Source organism: Epinephelus fuscoguttatus, linkage group LG2 (assembly GCF_011397635.1).
Source record: "Epinephelus fuscoguttatus linkage group LG2, E.fuscoguttatus.final_Chr_v1".
Classification (NCBI taxonomy): domain Eukaryota; kingdom Metazoa; phylum Chordata; class Actinopteri; order Perciformes; family Serranidae; genus Epinephelus; species Epinephelus fuscoguttatus.
Window position 1 is genome coordinate 48474449 of NC_064753.1, and position 21511 is coordinate 48495959.

Below are 21511 nucleotides of genomic sequence, written 5' to 3' on the forward strand. Positions count from 1 at the left end.
TTGATCAATGTGTGAGAGTGTGTGAATAGTTACTGAGCAGCAGATGGCACTGTGTATGGTATCCTGTGTGTTAAGAGGCTTGTTTGAGATGGACTGCACCTTGCATGGAAAGCCAACGAGAGCAGGCGGCTGCAGCAGGGGGCGGTGACGAAAAGCTTCGGTGAAGTCGGACAGCTGAAGCTAGGAGAGCCAGATCCTCTGCAAAAACCAAAGATGAAATTGTGTGGCAGCCATACCTGACAGTCTCTGCACCTTGACGGCGTCCAGGCCTCTGTCCACCACAATCACAATAAGATAAGGCAACACAATGCCTGGCATGACTTCATGCCGAGAACACAGAGGAAGTTCTGACTCTGGTTATATATTAATTACTGCCTGGAAATTCACACTGTGCAGCTACAAGTTAGGTGTGGAGGTACAGGTAAACACTGTGGCTGATATCAAATTACAAACATTAACACTGGCTCACATGTTGCATTAGTTCCTGGGAATCCTTCTCATTGTGGTCTGCAAACTGGATCTGGTGCAGGATTGGTGGTAATTACTGAGTTTAATTACAACTTCAGTGCTCATTGCTGAAAATACAGACCATAAATAGATTCAAAAAATAATTTAGATTTTGTTAAAATCTAAAGGAGTATGACTTTAAAGATGGGGTTTGCAGAAATCTGGAAAAAAACATATGCACACGCTTTATACAGTGACCCAGTGTTTTCCAGACTCTTTTTCATGAGTCTGTCTTTCTTCTTTGGGTTGCTTTGCAGTATAGGCAGATTTATTAAAGCCTGAAATCGAAGCCAAGAGGAGGTGCAGAGGTCGTTTTCTCTCAGTCCACTTGAATTAGAATATGTTTAAAGTTTCTGATACAGTGACGCTAAAATCAATCTGCCCTCCCCCAGCTTTAATTAATTCAACATGTTTGCAGCCAAATGTAGATTTTTAAAAAACATTTATTTGATTTAAAAAAAAACAACAGTTTATATTTGATCATGTTATCAGTGATTGTCATCTGTTGTTTTGTGTAGTTTCCTCTCTGTTTGGAAATGAGTTTGTATAATTATAATAGCAGCCACAGAGAGGAAATGGTTAACACAAAGGAAACTACAGAGAGCAGACTGTGGCATCAGTGAGTCATCACAAAAAATCTTATCTTATGTTAACAACCAGAGTTGGACCGGGATGAAACATAATCTAATGTCAGCTCAGGACAAATTCCACCCATTCACATCATGTTTTCCCTGTTTACTGTTTAGTTTACTGTTTACTTTTGTTTTTAGTTTTATTACTACACACAAAGAGTGCTGTTAAAAACATTCAGTTTCAGGTGTTAGTCAGTGTCACTTTCAGATTAAAAACTGCAGGAATGAATCTAAAATGTTTGTTTAGCAGCTCTGACTGGAGTTGGATTTGGAGCTACTTCCATTAACAGAAACCAGCACAGCTCTTTGTTTTCTACAGTTTGTCATGCAGATGCATCTCCTGATTTTAAACAGATCATCGTTCAATGTTCTTTGTTAAAAGACAGAATCAACTCAGGAAGGGACGTTGTGATATTTATATGTATGATATAGATATGTATATAAGACAGCATATATCTTTTTAGACACTTACCCATGGATGTATAAAGAGAACTGGATACAGCGTTGGAGGCAGGGCAGCATTCATCGCCATGACAGTTGCTCAGTTTGACTTCCTGGGTAGAAAATTTACCAGATCTTCTGCATGTTTGGCCCATACAGTAAGCACACTACAGACTTTAGCAAGCAGAGCACCTAACTTCCACTGGCTCAGTGGCTAACTTTTGGTTTAGCACTCTGCTAACTTGAATGGTAATGAAATGATTTAATCTTGTGTCTCCTTTAGACTTTTGAAATGTTATTGGACCGAATGGATCAAATTCTGATATTGAAACGAGTCATTTCATGGGGGTTATTATGCTCAAGCAAATATATTTACTGATTAACAGACGCCTGTTTTACAGTGTAATGGCCCTCTGGTATAATGTGACAGACCCAGAAGCTGTAATTCCCCTCATTCAAAAGCACATGCACCATGCACTGCGCTGTCAGTCCTTATAACTTGGTGCAGGTGACGACAGGAAACATCAGACTGATAGTAAATAAGCAGATACTCCGCACACAAGAGGGCTGAATTGCTTCTTCTTTTAATTTAGTCTTCATTTGAAATGTTACGAACAAAACGTTTCACCCACGACGTCATCAGGTTTGATGATGGAGCCACTGTAATTCCACAATTTGGCCACTATGAAAACTGGCGCACTTCCTGGGGGGCTACATTAACAGTTGGTATTTTGGCTGAATTTCACGGAGGCTACAACAATGGATCAGAGAACTGTTCCAAAGTCAAGAATCCTTCGAATCCTGCCGAGGATCAAGTCCTTCCTTCAGAGCATTTTCAAGGATGCATGTGTGTATCTTCTGCGGGCATCAAGTACCCGCAGTTCTTTCTTTTGCTTCAGTGATACACACCTGGGTGCTCGCTAGCCTGTTGCAATGAATGTTCACTGACTGTTAGGAAGGATTCTTGCCTAGCCTCTGTAGGACCTGATTTGGAGGACCCGTCCCACCAAGGAAGCATCCTTGACTTTGAGAAGCACCATGAGCGTTTCTCAATACTCAAGTTCAGCGGTTCGGACTTGTGGACTTGCCAAGTTGGTGCAGTTATTGCAGCAGGATTGCTTTACCTGCAGGCTGAGGAGGAGGCTGCCCAGGTGAGGAGGCAGATCCGAGAAAGACAGCAGAGAATGAGGTGGAAGATGAGGATGAGACGTGCTATGCTTGCATGTCTCTTTTGTTTGATATGTTTGTCCAGTTGTGGACAAAGTACCCAGGAAGAGTAGTAATATCACAACAAAGAACAAAAAATCAGTCACAAGTCAAAGTGCTGCAAATCTGACTTGAGTAAAAGTATCTGGGTATTGTCAGCAAAATGTAGGCCTACTTAAAATTAAAAGTTCAAAGTACTCATTGTGCAGAGTGACCCAATTTCAAGTGTTGTAATCATCATATACATGAATATGTATTGAGTATTAATTGATCCATTTACACGTAGGCTACATGTAAGCAGCATTTAAATGTTGTCATGGTAGAACTAATTTTAACACCTGTCACTGGTGCACTAGTCTCATCTATAACAACACACAGCAACTTGTAAATATGAAACTTACAACATATAAAACAAACTATCTGAAAAGTAACTATAGCTATCAAATAAATGTAGCTTGAGTAGAATGTACAGTATTTCCCTCTAAGGATAAAGTAGCACAAAATGGAAATACCCAAAGTACAAGTACATCAATTTTGTACTTAAGTACATATACTTAGTTACTGTCCATCACTGCATTTGTCTCATCATTATGTTTTTATTCAGTCTGACATTTTATTGAAGTGTTGAGTTGTAGATTGTGGTGCTGTTGAACTGTACTGGATTATACTGACAGCAGTTTGTCATTTAGTCTGTCCTCACCAATATCAATGGATCAAACAGGTCAGATGTGAAGAGGAAAAGTTTATTCAGCCACACTTCAGACATCAGGTATACAATTCATATCAGATAATCAATATTTAAAATGATGTTGAATAAATACTACAATAAAGACAATTAATCTTTAAATACAATAAATTCTTAAAATCATTACTGAATGGTAAAAACACACAAATAAGCAAAAGAATACAAAGAACAACAATAATATAATAATATAATAATATATCTTATGCACTGAGACTTAATATTGCCCATTAGACATTCCCCAAACGAATTACATTTCATATTTAACCACTACAGAGATTTTAGCGACAAATTTCAAAAGGACTACCCGAGAGAGGCTGCTCTCGGTGGGGCAGCCTTAGCGCTCATACACACGTTTATTATCTATGAGCACTGACACCGCTGTCATCTGGCGGGACCTCACATTCAAGTGGGCTCTATATTAATACATCGACCACAGGTCTGAAGTTTAAACTACACATGAAAACATTCTGTGACAAAACAACAGCAACATATCGGTAATTACAACTTACAATTGTGCGCCTTTCCCTCACTTGCCATTTCCAATGATTGCTGCGAAATGCATGCTGGGATACCTGGCTGTCTGAAGTCCACACAAGTCTGCTCCGATGCATCCCAGTTAAAGGGGCGTGGCGAGAACACGTCCGGGCATTTGGACTGAACTTGGCTACATGTGGACTTTGAATTGGAACAGTACTTGGGCTGTGACTGATGACGTGTCACAAGTCCACAAGAACACAAATCCGCACATTGAGAAACGGCTTATATGTTGCCTGGTGAACATATCATTTTGCAGCATTTAGTGACACTTTCCTGCAGGACTTTTCTCCTCTACATGCACTCCCTCTCAGGGCCGAATTCACAAAAGGATTGCGTGGCTTTTGTGGCCACTAAACCGGTAAAAATGGAGCAAACAGATACCGTCTAATTCAAAAAGCATGCGCAGAGGGTGAAATGCTCCACTAACTGCGCTGCCAAGCAGATTGTGTCTCGGTGCTCCGGTGTTATTTGCACATATTTAAATGAGGTACTATGCATATATTTGGCGCAAAAATTGCCCCTTTCTATGCAAATGAGCCTCATTGATAAACAACGTCTAATTCACTAACACCAGCGCTAATAGCCACACGCAGTTTGAGCGAAGTAAATAACGTCTTTAGAAAGCTGGTGTAAACTGGGCGCTCCTCTGTGGAAGCCTCTCACCCAGACTTTCCAGTGAATATTTTGACATTATTATTATAATCATTATTACTTTAATGGCATCCGAAGATACTGATGTGTTGAACAGGTGACAGTCTGCGGTCGTTCTCAAAATGCACTTCTGTCACGCACTTCAAAAGCAACTTTCAATAATTTATTTTACGAAACAGGGGAAACAAATGTGAAGAAAACCGGTTCCATAATTCATATTAAATTCAAAAGATAATGAAAAAACAGCTACAAGTGAGAGGGAATAGTGATAAAGTGGTCAAACTGGGTCAAATCCACGGCCTCAACCCATCCGACACTGTTAGACTGACTCACCAGCAGACATCACTACATGAGGGTCTACAGTATTCAGTACCAGAGTTGGGTATAATGCATTACTTTGTAACGCGTTAGAGTACTTTGATTACTTTTTGCAATAACGAGTAACCTAACGCGTTAGTTTGCTGTTTGAGTAATCAAATACTTAAGTACATTTTCAAACAAGACATCAGTTACTTCTGTTACTTTTAGAACGCTGGTCCTTCAGCTCCGAAACAGCAACGGCTGTCGTTTGGTTCTAATAACGGAGATAACGTTAAACCTATCAGTCTGAAAGAAGCCATGAAGCTTGTGGCTCGCTACGTGGTAGAGGAAATGCTGCCGTTGTCTACGGTGGAGTCTAAATAGGTGGAGTAGGACTCGCTGACAGACATATTTCAGACTCAGGTGTGGTGAGCATGGACTTTTGGCTTTTATTTTTGTACATTTCCGGAGTCTACTTCCTGTGTGGGTTGTTTGCTGCTGTGTTTGCCTGTCCCCAGAGGCTTCCCCCTTCCCCTGCCCTGCACTGAGGCTGAGTGCGCACATCGGTGACTCATCTGTAATCAACGGGCTGTTAAGACTGCCACCGTCTCTAGCCTCAGTGCCAGAGTATTTGCAACTGCACGCAGTGGTATCTCGGCTCCTCTGATCCTCCAGTAAATTAAGTATCTTGCAAGTTTGATGGTATTTCTTGCTCCTCGTGTGTTAACCCTCGTTCTCCTGCTTTTTTGTTCCAGTGTCTCCCTCCGTGCCTCTCAGCAGCCCACAGCTCAGCACTCTCACCTGGTTTCCTCACTCTGAACCTCGACTCCGGATCTCCCCAGTTCTCTGCACAATTCTGACACAATAAACCTGTTAACCCTCTTCCCTTTGTGTCTGCATTTTGGGTCCTATTCCTCACTGACATCAAATCAGGACTTGCATTATGCCTGGTACACGCTACACGCTGGTACTCACCAGTTATCCCCGGTCGTCTTTCATGACGTGTGTGATGTCATCGGGTTATTCTTGTCCTGTTTTTATTACTCTGACTATTATTTGAGTCCCTGTGTGTTCATGTGCCAGCTGACATGTTGTAGTAGTCACCTAAAAGCGTCAGCGATGGCAGGAGCCACATTTGAAGCGCCATATGTAAACTATCAAGCTACTGTATCCTCCACAGGAAGTTCTGACATATGTTTCAGAATAAAAGCCTATTTAGAAATGGAGGGATTCTCTCAGCCGAGGTTATAAGGGGCTTTTAATTTGAAACGAGTTTGAAATGACGGTGCGATATGTTAACTTTACAAAGACAACGGAGCGGATAAAAAGTAAATATATAAACACACAGAGGGATTAATAAATAACGGAGCGTCTATAATGTAGTTTGTTTCAAATGAAGCTGGGAGCCTCTGCAGTTGTGGTGAGTAAAAGCCCCGCCGCTATTTGTTAATGTTATTTCTTTATGTCCGACCGTGAGGATGTACCATTGTTTGCTAGCTTGATGCTAATGACAGTAACGTTAACTCAGCGGGTTGACAAAGTGCCTCTGCTGTTTCACACCATCATTTCCCCCTTTTACTCTGTGTGGTAACATCCCTAGAGGAAATATTAAAACGCTGGGGTGTTGTTGTCATATAGTTGTCTACGGCAGCAGATCGTTGTGTGTTTCTACTGGTCAAAGTGACGGCTGTGATGGGAGAACTGGATCTCAGTGAAGGGCGAGTGGTCCATAACTTTAATTTTGGAGACAAAAAAATGTAGGCTTAGCGCCCTGTGGTCCATTTCTCAGGGAGTAACGCTGGAAGTACTTTAAAGTAATTGAGTTACTTTAATCAGGGAATAACGCAATAAAGTAACTGGTTACTTTTTTAGAAAGTAACGCAGTAACGTACTTTGATTACTTTTAAAGTAACCCTTACCCAACAGTCTAATTAGCCTAACTAATACCAGCGCTAATAGCCACATGCAGTTGAAAAAAATAGCTTCTCCATGTGGCTAATTGCAATTAGGGGCAAACTGCACTCAGCTGCCAAACTTTGTGGGCGTGTTTGCGCTGGTATATCATTAGCTTTGTGAATAGGACGTTAAGACGGAGCAAACTGCAAGTGAAGTGCAATTCAAGGTGCTATCAGTGGCCGCAGTTCATTCTTTGTGAATTCGGCCCTCAGCTCCTTTTCTCTTTCACTCCCTCTCTCCTACTCCACATGCACTCCACTTACTGACTGAAGTCAGGAACTTTTCTTCTTGCACTTCTTGCAGTCTACAATAACCTCTATTGTATTCCCTGCCAATATCAGATTATCAGTTTGTACTTTGCTGTGTATAAAAGAAACCGGATGAAGCAATCAGCTCACAGCACTGCAGACGTGTCTGAGTGAGGCTGCTGTTACAACACTGAGGAGTGCGCTTTATTATAATCGCAGATTCCAACATGGTAAGACATGAAGTCTACTTTAATTCAATGTTTATCATCACATGTCAGGAAGGGTATTTTATCAGCCTGCATTTGATTCTCATCATTATTTTAAATTCTGTCTTTTAGGATTTATAATTCCCATTTGCTTGAGATACTTTCTTTGTCTGAGTGAGGTCCGAGGCTGCTACTTACTCACTGACCACTGTATCTGTACACAGATGTTGTTTCAGGAACATACTCGGGACGTTCTCCATCAAGTGGACGCAAAAAAAACCCTCACCCCCCATGGAAATTTAACTGAAAAGGTGGATCTCCTGACACTGGTCAAAAAGAAGAAGAAGAACTCAATTTTTCCCCCTGAGTATGAGGTGATGTCTCTCACTCTTGGTGATCTTATTCCAGCATTCGCTGGATTCTCTGAGTTTGAAGGTATGTACACACATGCACAAAGAACACAAGCTGCACCTGTCAATACTGGGCTTAGAGTATCTACCATATTTTCCAGAAACAACCCTCATCAAGGATTACAAGCACACTGGCATGATCTCTGGGAGCGCCGGCGTACGAGGAGGTGTTGACATGGCTTCAGCTGGAGTCAGTGCAGGAGCACTCAGACACAGAGAGACTTCATCTGTCAACATTAATGCAAAGACAGCAAACCTTCGCAAGATGAGGGAGATATGTCTTGGCCAGTATGTCTCTGTGAGCCTGTTTACACCTGCTATTAACATGCTTTTCTGTGAGCACAGCTGAGACACATTGTTCTCCTGCTGACCACTTCTGAACATTTTCAGAAAGTGAGCCATTTTACTTTCCACCACAACTAAATAATGTATTTTTCATCATATCTCTATTTTAACATTCAGACACAGAATAGGTGATGTATGGCTCAGATATCCCTCTGCATATCAATCAATCAATCAATCAATCAATCAATTTTATTTATAAAGCCTAATATCACAAATCGCAATTTGCCTCACAGGGCTTTACAGCATACGACATCCCTCTGTCCCCATATGTATTTTGAACTTATTAACCTTATATTCATGAACTGATCAGCTCACTCACTAAAATGGGCTGGGGAATTACTAAATTCTCCTGGTGTGCGACATGAAAAAAAGTGTCGAGTGACTTTTTTTTCCATAGAAAATGCATAATTTGTGTCAAGTGTCAAGTGCTCCAACATAAATTAGGCTTAAAGGAGACATTGAAGAACAGGTTTAACAACAACAAAACAATCAAACATGTTTCTGAAATATATTTCTCTGAGTAAATCTTTGTGTTTGACACATTCTTTTAAGCCATGTTGCTACGGTCATGTTGAATATTGTTTTACTTTTTAAAGTCACTGTATTGTCAGGGTTAATGAACACATGATTTACGACAACATGTATGCAACAGACATGATATAAAAAGTCAAGCAGAGGTTCTCAGATACAGTGATTTCCTTCTCGCGTCGCTAAGACTACTTTCCCACTCTTCAGCACGATGTAATTTAAGTCTCAGATAACGCTGCATTTTTGGGTGGTGTTTTCAATGTGTCTAGATGTTCCGTTTTAAGATTACAGTTTGTCGTTTACATCCTGCACCACTGACATTTTACTGTCTAGTCAACAAAACACTGTTGCTACCATTTCATCTCATATGATATAAAGTAGTCTTCTTCATTCATGGTTCTGATGATGACGCTCACAGTTAACAACCCCGCCCCTTTTACATGAATGCGCTCATGGCTGGATAGCAAAACCCAGAGCTGACCGACCTAGTTGATAATCAGCTTTGTATTACAAGTTATCCAGAAGGCCAATATTAGGGTTAGTCAAACCTTATACGAGAAGATATCCTGGGTAAGTTCAACTGTCTTCATAGTACAGGCCTCTGGACGAGTGTATTTTGTTTTGTATTTGTCCCGTGAACTATGTGCAAAGTGCGGGGAGTGTCGGGGAATATGTTGTCAACACTTGTCCACCAAATTAAACATAAAAAAGACAACATTTGTCCCACTGTCCATTCGATAGGACTGGGAATCGGTACTCAGTACCTTTAAGGTATCAGCTGAAATAACCCTGTACCAAGTAGTATTGAAACCTCTCTGGACAAATGACCGATTTGATCCTTTATATGTCAGGGCTTCTGATCTTACTGAATTTTGGGCCAATCGGAGCGCAGGGCAGTCCACAGTTTGGAGTGTTAGCATGCCGACATTTGCTAATTAGTATAGTGCAGCTGAGGCTGATGGGAATGCCATGGTATTTGGTCACATGCAAGTGAACATTTCGACCGGGTTACATGGCAATGAATTGAACAGTTTTCAAGACATTTTAGGCCTTCTTAGTCTTTGTCCCTGCAGAGTGCTGGTTGTAATAGTCAGACTTATTCTCGCAGTCTAAATCTGCTGCTTTAACCTCTGCTTCTCTCTTTCTTTCTCAATAACCATAGGACATAGAAGCCCAAAGAAAACTTCACCTGTTTCCCACCATCTGTATCCTCTCTCACCCGTAGGAAGATAAACCGTGTCCACATGCCAACACTGAGGAAGGGAGAGGTGTTGGGTTTTGTGGATAAGATTGTGTTCAACACAAACGACGTCCCCCTCCGTGGAAGAACTGAAGTGGACGGCTCCTGTGAAGCACGTTGGAACATAATGAATTTCTCTCTGAAGGTGAGCTCTGAATAATAACCACGTATGAAACCACAGCAGAACGATGGTGATGAGTGTTAAACAGAGAGGTCTGTCCTCCAGTCTGTGACCTGGAAATCGTTCCAAGTCCAACACCTGGAAGGATGTCCCAGTCTGTCACATGTCTGTTATAAGGCAACACTTACTGATGGCGTCTTCATCAGCATACACACTTGTTCTGTACTCACTTCAGAAAAGTAGCCCAGTGATACCTTGAGGTGTCTGCATCTGTCACATGCCTCACAAATCTGGAGATCTCAGGCACAGCAAGAGTGTGGCATACACCACATGACAAGTCACACAAGAGGCGTAACTGAAATAAGACCTCAGATTTATTGGCTCTTCAAGTTTTTACTCATTAATAAATTCATTTACATACATTCTTTTAAATACTCATTTTCAGATTCTTTTACAAATCTTTTGCATGTTTAGAGCTTTTTGCACATGTACCGTGACGTGTTGTACAGCATGGCTGGCATGGCTGACATGGCTGGCTGAGTTGACGCTGGACGACGACAGGGATTTGCTGAGGTCTGATGGACTCTTTGCAAATGTTTTGTTCATTCTTAAATCTAAAATACTTCCAAAAGGTTTGATAAAGTGATGATTTTCAAATTTGCCCGTCTGCAGCTGTGACATTCAGCAAAGTTTTTCATAGGCTGCCACTGCAGGGTGCGTATATAGAATGGCTACTAGTTCAGCAGGTGCTTGATTTGATATGCAGCAGAGTTTTCTATGAGCAGAGCATGAATTTTATAGGTCAATATCACAGTCAGTCATGTTCATTTATTTGTGCATCCATCCATCCGCCTATTTTCATCCTCTTATCCGGGTCTGAGTAACAGGGACAGCCGGCTGAGCAAGGTACTCCAGACATCCTTCTTCCCAGCAACGCTTTCCAGCTCCTCCTTTGCAGATGACCTCCTATTCTCCTTCTCTCCACACACATTTCAAATGGTGTAACTACAGTGTTAGTCCCATATGTTTTGCTCAGGAGGAGGGGTCCTTGAGGCTTTGTTGCTGTTTCAGACTTTACAAAAGCCTTCCTGTTCAGCTTAACCCTATGGTCCCTAGGCGTTTTTGGGGTATTTTTACTGCCTTTACTTTTAAGCTCATATCACAGTCATTATAAAGGCTACATACACATGCTATATCTTGTGTTTTTCAGGACAATCTGGGCTAACCAGATTTGCCATCATTCCATGTCCTTCTATGTGCCTGTATTTTATATTAATTTTTATATCAATGAAAAAAACAAATCCATGTGACTAAATTCTTACATTTTTACATGTATCTCATCATAGCAAGTTGGAAGTTGACATATTCTGCCATATATGAAGAGGGGAGACTCTCTGGAATCTGGCAATATAAGAACCATGATGGTGGGACATTCTGTCACTTCACAGCTGTCCAAAACATGTGGTTTGTGCCAGGCGGACATGATTGCCAGTATTTTTTCATTATTGCAAGAAATTCCATTGACTCATTCACAAGTCAAAAATGTGTTTTATCTGAAAGAAACATGCAATATTTACATCTAAGATCATAGAGGAATAGTCAACCAAGTGCAATGATGTCCTCCAAGATAATATTTGTTTTTCAGTTTCAGTTATATATTGGGGAGACATTTTGGGCATGGGGGTGGGCACGTGTCCCCCTCAATGTTATGGTGACTACGGCCCTGTCAGCATGCATAATTAGGCTACAGTTGTCTGGGTGTGCAAAGGTGAAGTGGCTGGTCTTGTCATACAAAGTTTGATGGAGTGTCAACTGGACAATATGGAGATATTTGCATCTTGAAAGCCGGACTACAAATGTGGATAGACAGGGAGAAACACACGCAAGCCTAAGACGTGGTAAGATAAGATATTCCTCACTATATGAAGTGACTGATAACAAGATCTGTATCATGGATTGTAAAGAAATTCATCAGGTTTTTATTTTGACAATTTGGACAATTGATCTGTAATTATAGTGGGTATTTATGATGGGATGACAGCACAATGATGTGTGTGGTCCTGCGCTTTCATGTGATACGCGTGGCATTTCTGTGCGAGCCTGCATTCGCGAGTAATCCATCCAAGAGTAATGTGTGTGCAGAGCTGTATGAAAGCTCTGTTATACATCATTTTAGTGTGGCTTTATCATTTTTTTTCGCTGTGAAAATATTGGACTATCGACAAGGCCTTGTCGAAAAGCTACGATTCCGCTATTTCATGTGATATGCGTGGCTTCTTGCTATGACGCATGGTCGCGGAGAAAATCAATAGAGAAGAACCGGTGTGAATTTGGACGCACTATGCGTCATTCGGGCCCATAGGGTTAATAAATCCCAGGCAGGCATCCAAAGGCAGCAGGACTGATATGAATGCATTTAAATTTGTCCGTTTAAAGACAAAAACAAAGAAAGGTCGGGTTGCAAACCAACAAGATTTGTGTTGTGTGTCTTTTGCTTTGTGTTTCTAAGTTGTGGTGTGTGTCGGTCTTGTTATTTATTGGTAACATGCTTTGGGTTAAGTTGGTTGGACAGCATTGACAAGATGTCGTGGTACACCTGTTTGTTTACCTGCTGTATTTATTGTTTAATCAGGGCAAGATGAAGGACAGCAGTTCTTATACTGTACCAGCAGGACACATCTATGGCTACAGGTTCAACGAGATCAAATTCAAGGAAGAGGAGGACGTCGGTAAGAAACAAAGTGTCTGAGCGTGTTTACACACCTGCAGCATCTGTTATTTTTTTTATATCAATAGGATCCCAGATTATTAATGATTTATTGCTATTTCATTCTTTCAGAATTTACTTGCAAGTCTCACATTGAGTACGTTGGTGGTAAAGCGGAGGAACAGCGACTCAGCCCTCCCAGTCCGATAAGATGTAAAACACTTTTCACACTGTTGCTTTGCTCTGTTCCATCTTGTATTTCACAGCATGCGAGCCAATCAACCGTCAATAACTCACTCTGTCTCTGACACTTCAAGTACTTTCATTACTTACACTTTGCTGACACCTCAGCTGCTTTCACTTTGACCTTTAAAACTGATTTTTGCTGTTTAAATGACAGTTCAACTCACAGTTAATATTTCAGTCAGGAGACACAAATTTTCATCAGAGAAGGTAGCTAAGTCTTATCTGTGTGTGTGTGTGTGTTTAAACTAGTGGTAGAAAAAGCCCTGGAACCAGAAACATTTGAACCTGACGACTCCACTGAAGAGACCTTGGAGACCCTGCAACAAGTGCGAGAAAGTATGAGAGTGTTTAAGTGCAGATTTTACATTCCCTGCAAGTCAGGGTCAAAAGTCTACAAACCTAAACTTTAAAATGCATGTGGGACTGATGTGACTGTGTTGTAGTTGCTAATAACAGCACTGTTACTGCTCCTGTAGAGTTACTGAGGACAGAAACTGTTCTCCGGCCACTGGCTCATCTTCCCCGGGTGACTCGTTTCGCTTTGTTCCAGAGTCTCAGTGTGCTCTCAGAGGACAGAGACGCTCTGACTCTTCTGAAGAAAAAGGTATTTGGGGTTTTTACTGTTGGCCTCCACACACACCTTCATCACCCTTGTTGTTAGATCAGGAGGAGGACACGGGTTAAATGAACAACTCAAGATCCAAACACACCCCTACTACAGTACCACCATGCTCTGCAGCCGACACAATCTAACAGTCAGGTGTGGTTTCATACAGCCAGCCACCCCGTGACCTCAATCTTTACTAAGAGACGTGGGTTTGTAAGCAGCTCTCAGGACTAGCAGGCAAACAGGCAGGCTACAGGCTGGCAGGTCTGCTGCTAACACCTGTCATGGAGGTCCTCATGGTTTGCATACAGTCAGTCACTTTTTCTCCACTCACTCATCCCTGCATTCTTTATGATTTGGTGGGTTGGACGTTGTTGACCACTCGCAGACAACAGCACTGGTTTATTTTTATCTATAAAGCAATATTGGGCAAACTTCTAGCCTACCTCTGCTGCACCCTTCTGTGTGTCAGCTCTGGTAGTTTCCAGCTACACTCCTCCAACTCTTTAATGAACCCTGGGTTTTAATAGATCTGGGGAATGTTTCCTACTCTGCACCTTGGGCATGGAACAATCTTCAAAAAGATCTTAAATTAGAAAAGCGGATATCCATTGATGAATTTAAGGGCATCATAAAGAATGTGATGACAGAGCCATGCGCTTGTTTTTCTTCAGAGGGCACTATGTTTGAATAGTTTTTGTTTCACTGTGGATTTTTGTAATTGTTGCATTTTAACCTCTTGCACTCCACCCCCATTTTGTAGCGAAAACGCCTAAAATGACATACCCAAATTAAAATGACTGTAGCTTCTGAACCGCTCTGACTACATGCATGCATGAGGTCTTGCCAGAAAGAAAACTCCCTGACGTTTCTTGTGAAAGTGTCAGAAACACTCTAGGTGATACAGAGACAGAGTAATGCGTCTCTGAAGTCAGTAAAAAATTGAAGATTTTGCCTAAAATAAAATAAAAAATGTTTTTCAGGATGAATAACTGTCTGTGGCTTCATCTGAGCAGGTAAATGACACTGTGGAGCTGCAGGCACACTATCAATGAACACTTGTTTCAAATTTGAAGAAGACTGCTCAAAGTATGACCATTCTACAGTGTGTTTTATCCATGAAAAGATCCAGGCGGAGCTCCAAATGACAAGAGCACTTATCACTCCCTCCAGGAATTAGACGACACCATTGGGTTTCAAATACTGATGGATTTATTCTCATTTCTCCGCCCTTCATCACCGTCATCAAATCCACTGTCAAACTGTTCAAATATATGACATTTTACAGAATGACAACATATTAATATTCCTTACACGCTGTAGAAACATGACAGTAAAAATGCACAATGAACACACAGTAAATCCCAAAATGAAACATACCTCGCTGGCTGCACACAACCGAGAGGGAATGAGTCCACTTCAGCAAAATATAAAAATAAAAACTTCAAAAAACGGCAATAAAATTACTGCTTCTTCCTTTGTCTGATGATGAAATGTTACTTTAAACTCTTAACTTTCTCCGCTCTCAAGTCGTTCTTTGAGGAGATTACAATCGCAGCATCTCTGTACCTGCTCTGCACCTCATGTAAACATCTTGCGCAACACCCAAAAAAGTCCCTGTGCAACACAATACACAACCACTACCTCTGCAGCCCTGATACAAACCAAAATTGAAATTCAGGAAAATAAATCATTTAAATAATATATGTAAACAAAACATATCAAATAATGACATAAATAATATTTATGGCAGTTAAAGCTCTCACTCCGCTTCAAAACAGTACTATCAGTGATCAAACAACACTCAGCCAGCTTCAAACATTGTACCATATTAAAATCAGGTGTGATTATGATAGCTGATGTTGTTTATGACACAGAAACACCATAAAATATCACCAAATAAAGCCATATGAAACGTGAAAGTTATGATCCCACTTTCTAGCCTCTTGCACTCCACCCCCATTTTGTAGTGAAAACGCCTAAAATGACATACCCAAATTAAAATGACTATAGCTTCTGAACCGCTCTGACTACATGCATGCATGAGATTTTGCCAGTAAGAAAACTCCCTGAAGTTTCTTGTGAATGTGTCAGAAACACTCTAGGTGATACAGAGACAGAGTAATGGGCCTCTGAAGTCACTAAAAAGTTGAAGATTTTGCCTAAAATAAAATAAAAACTGTTTTTCAGGATGAATAACTGTCTGTGGCTTCATCTGAGCAGGTAAATGACACTGTGGGGCTGTAGGCACACTATCAGTGAACACTTATTTCAAATTTGAAGAAGACTGCTCAAAGTATGACCATTCTACAGTGTTTTTACCATGAAAAGATCCACGCAGAGCTCCAAATGACAAGTCGGTCACTCTGCTTCAAAACAGTGCTATCAGTGATCAAACAACACTCAGCCAGCTTCAAACATTGTACCTTATTAAAATCAGGTGTGATTATGATAGCTGATGTTGTTTATGACACAGAAACACCATAAAATATCACCAAATAAAGCCATATGAAACGTCCTACTTTCTAGACGGTATATCTCAGCCAAAAATAGTGGTAGGAGTGAGACTCTTACCTTCTGTAAACCAGCTAACTCCCCGCTAGCAGCTCCACAAAAGATTGCCAGTAATCCTTTAACTTTTCCCCTCGAAAAACAGCATGCCTTGGACTCGCGATTTTGGACTTTGTGTGTTTAGGCTGCTCTGGTGTGAAATACATAAGAAATAAAAGAAAAACGATTTTTGAAAAGTCGAGAGCTTCCCGAATCCGGCAATACCAAACATCACATGGTTTGATGATGTAGTGCGCCTGGGAGATACCATTTAACAGAGGAGGGGGGGGGAGCGAATAAATTTAAAAAGTTGCCAATATATCTCTGCTGATCATCTCATCAGTTAACTGACTACTTATTACAGATCTAGTCGACAACTACAGAATTTAAACTGGAATACAAGGTTGCTGAGATCAGATTAACACAGCTTAGATTTGCTGTGTTTATCGACGCCAGCATTGTGCTTCTAGAAATGTCTATTGGTCATCATGTTGCTTTGAAATATCACAACAGCTGTTGCATGGATTGCAATTAAACTAATGATCTGTTATAATTTATAGCTGACTTCATCCAACGCATTCATCAGGTCTAAACTTTGATTTTTCCTGTACTTCAGTTTATCTTTGTCTCCTCTCAGCTGGATCAGTGGCGTGCAGGTGAGCCTCTTGAGCAGCCGCAGTCCCAGTCGGTGTGTTCTGTTCTTCATCTGCTCAGTGGCTTCGCAACCCCACCGTCACACACAGGATCTCGTATGACTGACTCGACCCTGGAAGCTGTTTACCTGCTGGTCAGCGCGATGGACAGTGAGTCAGCTGTACAGTGCTCTGAGTCTGACTGGTTGGCCGTGTGCATGCTTTCTCTGTCTGGATGTGAAAGGTGGATTATATTCTCAATACAAAATGAGAGTTTGTGTGTTCTCACGGGTAGATGTGCAGATTTGAAAGATGAAGTGTAAATAATGATCAGACCTCGAGTTGTACTGCTTTAAAGTAACTAACCAACAGCAGTCTGACATGTTGTCTGAGTCAGCTCACATGTACCAACAGTTTCTGTGTGCTCCACAGAACTGCCAGAACATGTGACATCACTGATCGCCAAGTACCGCCCCGACACACTGAGAGGCCTCAACCAACTGGTAAGTCCACTGGTTAACAAAGATCACTACGCTCTGTCTAAAATACACACATACAGTGTAGAGATCCTTTCTTTTGGCACATTTTTATTCATCTTTAATAAAAAATACAAAAGAGACCAAGTTTCTACTTCTGTCTGAATTTTTCCTTATTCCTTATCCTCCTTATTTGCCCCCCAGTTCACCTTTACTCTCCACCTTTCTAGAGGAAACTGTCTGAATAATAACATGTATGAGTGTGAATCAGAAATCTCAGCGCTCCTGTCACTGGGAGCAAAAGTTCTTTCAGAGCCTTGATCGCATCCGTCCATATTTATTTCTCAGTTGAGAGGTGTTGATCCTGATCTTGCATTGATCCTGAAGACAGTCCCAGATATAAAATATTAAATAGACAGTATTTTGGTTAATTCATGTAGAGGCTTCCAGCGCTGCAGTCAAACTTGTCAGGCAGATTTTACGTGTTCTTTTAGAAATGGAAACTTTAGAGTCAGCATTGAACTGTGGTGGAGCAGGGGCCATTGGGAAGTGGGTGTTGTATTTCAGATCTTGATGGACAGCAGCATAATCTTTACATATTTCATTCTACAGTATTTACTGCAAATCATGTACAGTATGTCACATTTCACCAAAATAAACAAAATGTTTTGCTTTATTTTTCCCAGAGGGAGATTTGTTTTCTCAGCCAGTACCTATTCCACTCAGGACCATACAGTGTTGGACAAGTTACTCCCAAAATGAAATATATATACATACTTAGTTTGAAAATAACAAGTAACTTTACAATATTACTCTCTGTGGCGAGTAATAAGTTACTTATCACACTACTTTTGTATTACTTTCACCAAAATGAGCTCAGATGTTGATTTCACAGCAGCTCCAGTTTATTACGGTTCATTTCAAATCCAGTGCTGTGCAGGTCTGAGCGGTGTGGATGAATGCAAACGATAAACAGCTGATTTCAGGTGGTAACCTGTTACCAGGGGCGGACTGGGACACAAATTCAGCCCGGGACATTCAGGCACACCGGCCCACACACTGGTCCACACACTGGTCCACACACTGGTCCACACACTGGTCCACACATTGGTCCACACATTGGCCCACACACTGGTCCACACGTTTCTACCTATAATCCTCTATTATATATGCTTGAACTACACAAACACTGTCCTCAGAATCAACTGCATAAGAAAATCAGCAGTTTGTTTAATTCCAGCTATAAAATAAATGCAGTAATGAATTGGCCACAAATGGCCATGTGCTTATTATTTAACTTAAAATAAGAGCCTATGACTCTATCCTAATGCATCTAATTTTATGCACAGTATAATTGTCTGCCCTGTCCTGCCCTGCTCTTGTATTACATGAGCCCAGTTTATATCTCCATGGCTCACAGCCATGAACTAAGGAGGTATAAATTGAGCAATAGGCCCTATAGTCAACTTGAAGTCAACTTATTATTCCAACAAAAGAATCCCACTTAGTACTACTAAACAGGTTTTCCTCTCGCTAAAATGTAATGCATAGTAGGCTGTGCCTTCACTTTGCACCTGTCATATTTCTGGTCTCATCCTCCTCCTCATCACGACTGGGGTTAGTCTGTCCCTCAGCTTCATGGTCCTTGGGACTGGGAGCACCACATAACGTTAATTGCATGATGCATCCACAGGAAAAAGCAAGCACATATTTTATTTTAATACAGGTTTAAATTATAATGACTTAATGCAATACCTAGTAGGCTAGCTGGCCTCTTGAAACGGACACCTAGAAGAAATACGCAATTTGCCAAAGCCAACCTTGCACATTAAACACTGACGAACGTTAGCTAACGTTAATGCACCTGCTTTCATGGCCCTGTCAGCTCCAGCTCCATCTCCGTTGTTAGCAACACCAGCAGCCTCAGCCCGTCGACCAACGCCGCGGCCAAACAGGTCGGTTATACTGGAGCACTTTGCTGCCTCTTCTTGTAAAGATTTAGGTTTTTTTATTTGCGTTTTTTCCGCGCCAACCGTTCTGTTTTCAGTGTTTTCTGTCTAACGGTCAAACAAGCCCGGTCTGCCATGAGTAATGGCTGATGACTGCAGCCAATCAGATTTCAAGAAGAATGAGGGCCTCTTTCATATTGGAAGAGGCCGCTTTTATCTCCTCCTTCAAGCATCAAAGCACAAGATTGACACCTATGTTCCCTCTGAACATCTCACAGCAAACAAACAACATGGGAGGGACGCGTATTGCAGCAATGACTGCTAGCAACTAGCTTGACATTCACCAGTCTCACCAGGCCGGCCCCCACCAGCCCACTTGGTGACCGGCCCATCGGGATTCGTCCCGAACGTCCTGATGGCCAAGCCACCATTGCCTGTTACGCATTCCCAGGAAGCACCACTGTGGTCCTTTGACTTGTTGACTTGTGTTGTCCTGCAGGTGAGCAGCCTGATGGAGGACGGTCAGGCTCATCTCTCTGAGTCTCTGCCTGCTGCTCTGCAGGATGGAGGGCAGCTCCACTGGCTCGCCGTGTTCCTCTGCTCCTCCGACGAGTCCCTGAGAGAGCCGTCTGAGCAGACGATAGTGGCAGGAGATGAACCGGGAGTGCTGCTGTTGGCCCTGTGTGTTGCTGTGCGGGGACTCAGCATGTTGCGGCAGTAGAATTACGCTGACCTGTTGCTTAGTCTTATAGCTGCAGTTACTATGATGGGAGACAAAGGGATTCTGGGTACATTTATGTGTCCTGCATTTAGGACCACTGGGAGTCAAAGTAATGGTCAGACTAAATTGTCTTTGTGTTCATCACCTGTTCTGTATTTTGATCCTGGGTATTTCTGTCTTTTGTATTTTTATATAGTTTTCTATAACTGTTCTTACTCCTGCTGTTGGACAGAACATTTCCAATCTTGTATTCTATCATTGATTTAAGACGTAGTTCTAATGGTCTGCTTTTAAATTTGATCAGGTGTTGTACTAATTTTCTGTCATGCCACATTGGCTTTACTGGTCCAGCTACCTGTCTATAGAAGGAGGAGCTAACCTTTGGTCTTGAGGACAGGAGGAAGATCCTGCTTGGCTAGAAACCTTGTCTTGGTCGTAAATCATGAAAGGACCATTGCTCATCTTAATTTTGGCTTTGTGCAAAGACTAAATAAAGTTCTTCAGTGACTGTGGTGTTGTGGTGTTTAGTTTGAATCTCCAACTCTGAGAGGACACAAGTTTAAACCTCCAGACTAACATGTTGCAGATGAAGAAATAATTCAGGCTTTAATGAAGTTAATTTTCTGCTTCTTAACAGTCAGATGGATAAGTTGAGTTGAGTTGAGTTTACAGTGCATATTCTAGCATGTTTATTGTGAATGAAAATGATGTACCATCTTAAGATTTGTTTTATTTTGCTTTTGTGTTGCATTTATTTTTTTTTTGCATTTAAATTTTTATTTACATTTTGTGCTTGCAATATGTATTTGACTCCTTGTATGTTGAGCATGAGGGATTTATCAACACATCTGTTGTATAGGAACCCTCCCCAGAGCTCTCTGCAGGGAGCTGCTGTGAACTTCCTGTCCTCCCCCATCTGGCTGTGGTAGCCAGTGAAATCTAATCCTGTAAAGAGGTAATCCCGCGGGGCGTTTAGAAGACGGGCTAAGTCCTTGTAGCCCCTCTAGCTGCTCCACACAATTCATAACACATTAAAAAGCTGACAGCTTCACCTCTGACCCTCCGTCTTCAGTTGTCCAACTGCCTTCTCAAGTATTATTCTGGCACAGCTGGACTCCTCTGAGAGCGCAGGGATTACACCGCCACTGCTTTGCCACAACTGTCGTCTGTTCAAATCCCCAAAGAGGTCGATGTCCATCCACAAGTTCACATATAACTTCACATGTATGCACTCTGGAACACACACAGATGTATATGTGCTCCCTGAAGACTTCTGTTCAGCTAAAAATAATACCAATTACATTCAGCCTCTGATCATGGCCGCATCCGGGAGCATTTACAGTGCAGATATCTTTAGTTTGAGTTATGCAACTTATGATTTGAATAGAAAGATCGGGAATTACAGTTAGCAGGAAAAAACTGACAAAATTAGTTTCTATGGTGCTATTTCCTATTTGTTTTTAAACTTCTTACGAATGTTCACTTTTGTCATTTCAAATCAAGAGAAAGCCAGGGAAGCAGCACCCCTGCTCTCACCTTTATTATTTCTT

The 21511-nt window shown here is 41.5% G+C and overlaps 1 protein-coding gene across 1 annotated transcript in view; it reads left to right on the plus strand.

The window, feature by feature from the left end:
- The window catches only part of LOC125902715 (uncharacterized), a 43754-nt gene extending 23373 nt beyond the window's left edge, over positions 1-20381 (plus strand). The window contains exons 13-17 of the mRNA XM_049599264.1: positions 13276-13362; positions 13503-13630; positions 16821-16986; positions 17248-17318; positions 19740-20381. Coding sequence (XP_049455221.1) covers positions 13276-13362; positions 13503-13630; positions 16821-16986; positions 17248-17318; positions 19740-19961 — 674 coding nt within the window. The 3' untranslated portion in view covers positions 19962-20381. The remainder of the gene's footprint in view (positions 1-13275; positions 13363-13502; positions 13631-16820; positions 16987-17247; positions 17319-19739) is intronic.
- The last annotated feature ends 1130 nt before the right edge of the window (positions 20382-21511 follow it).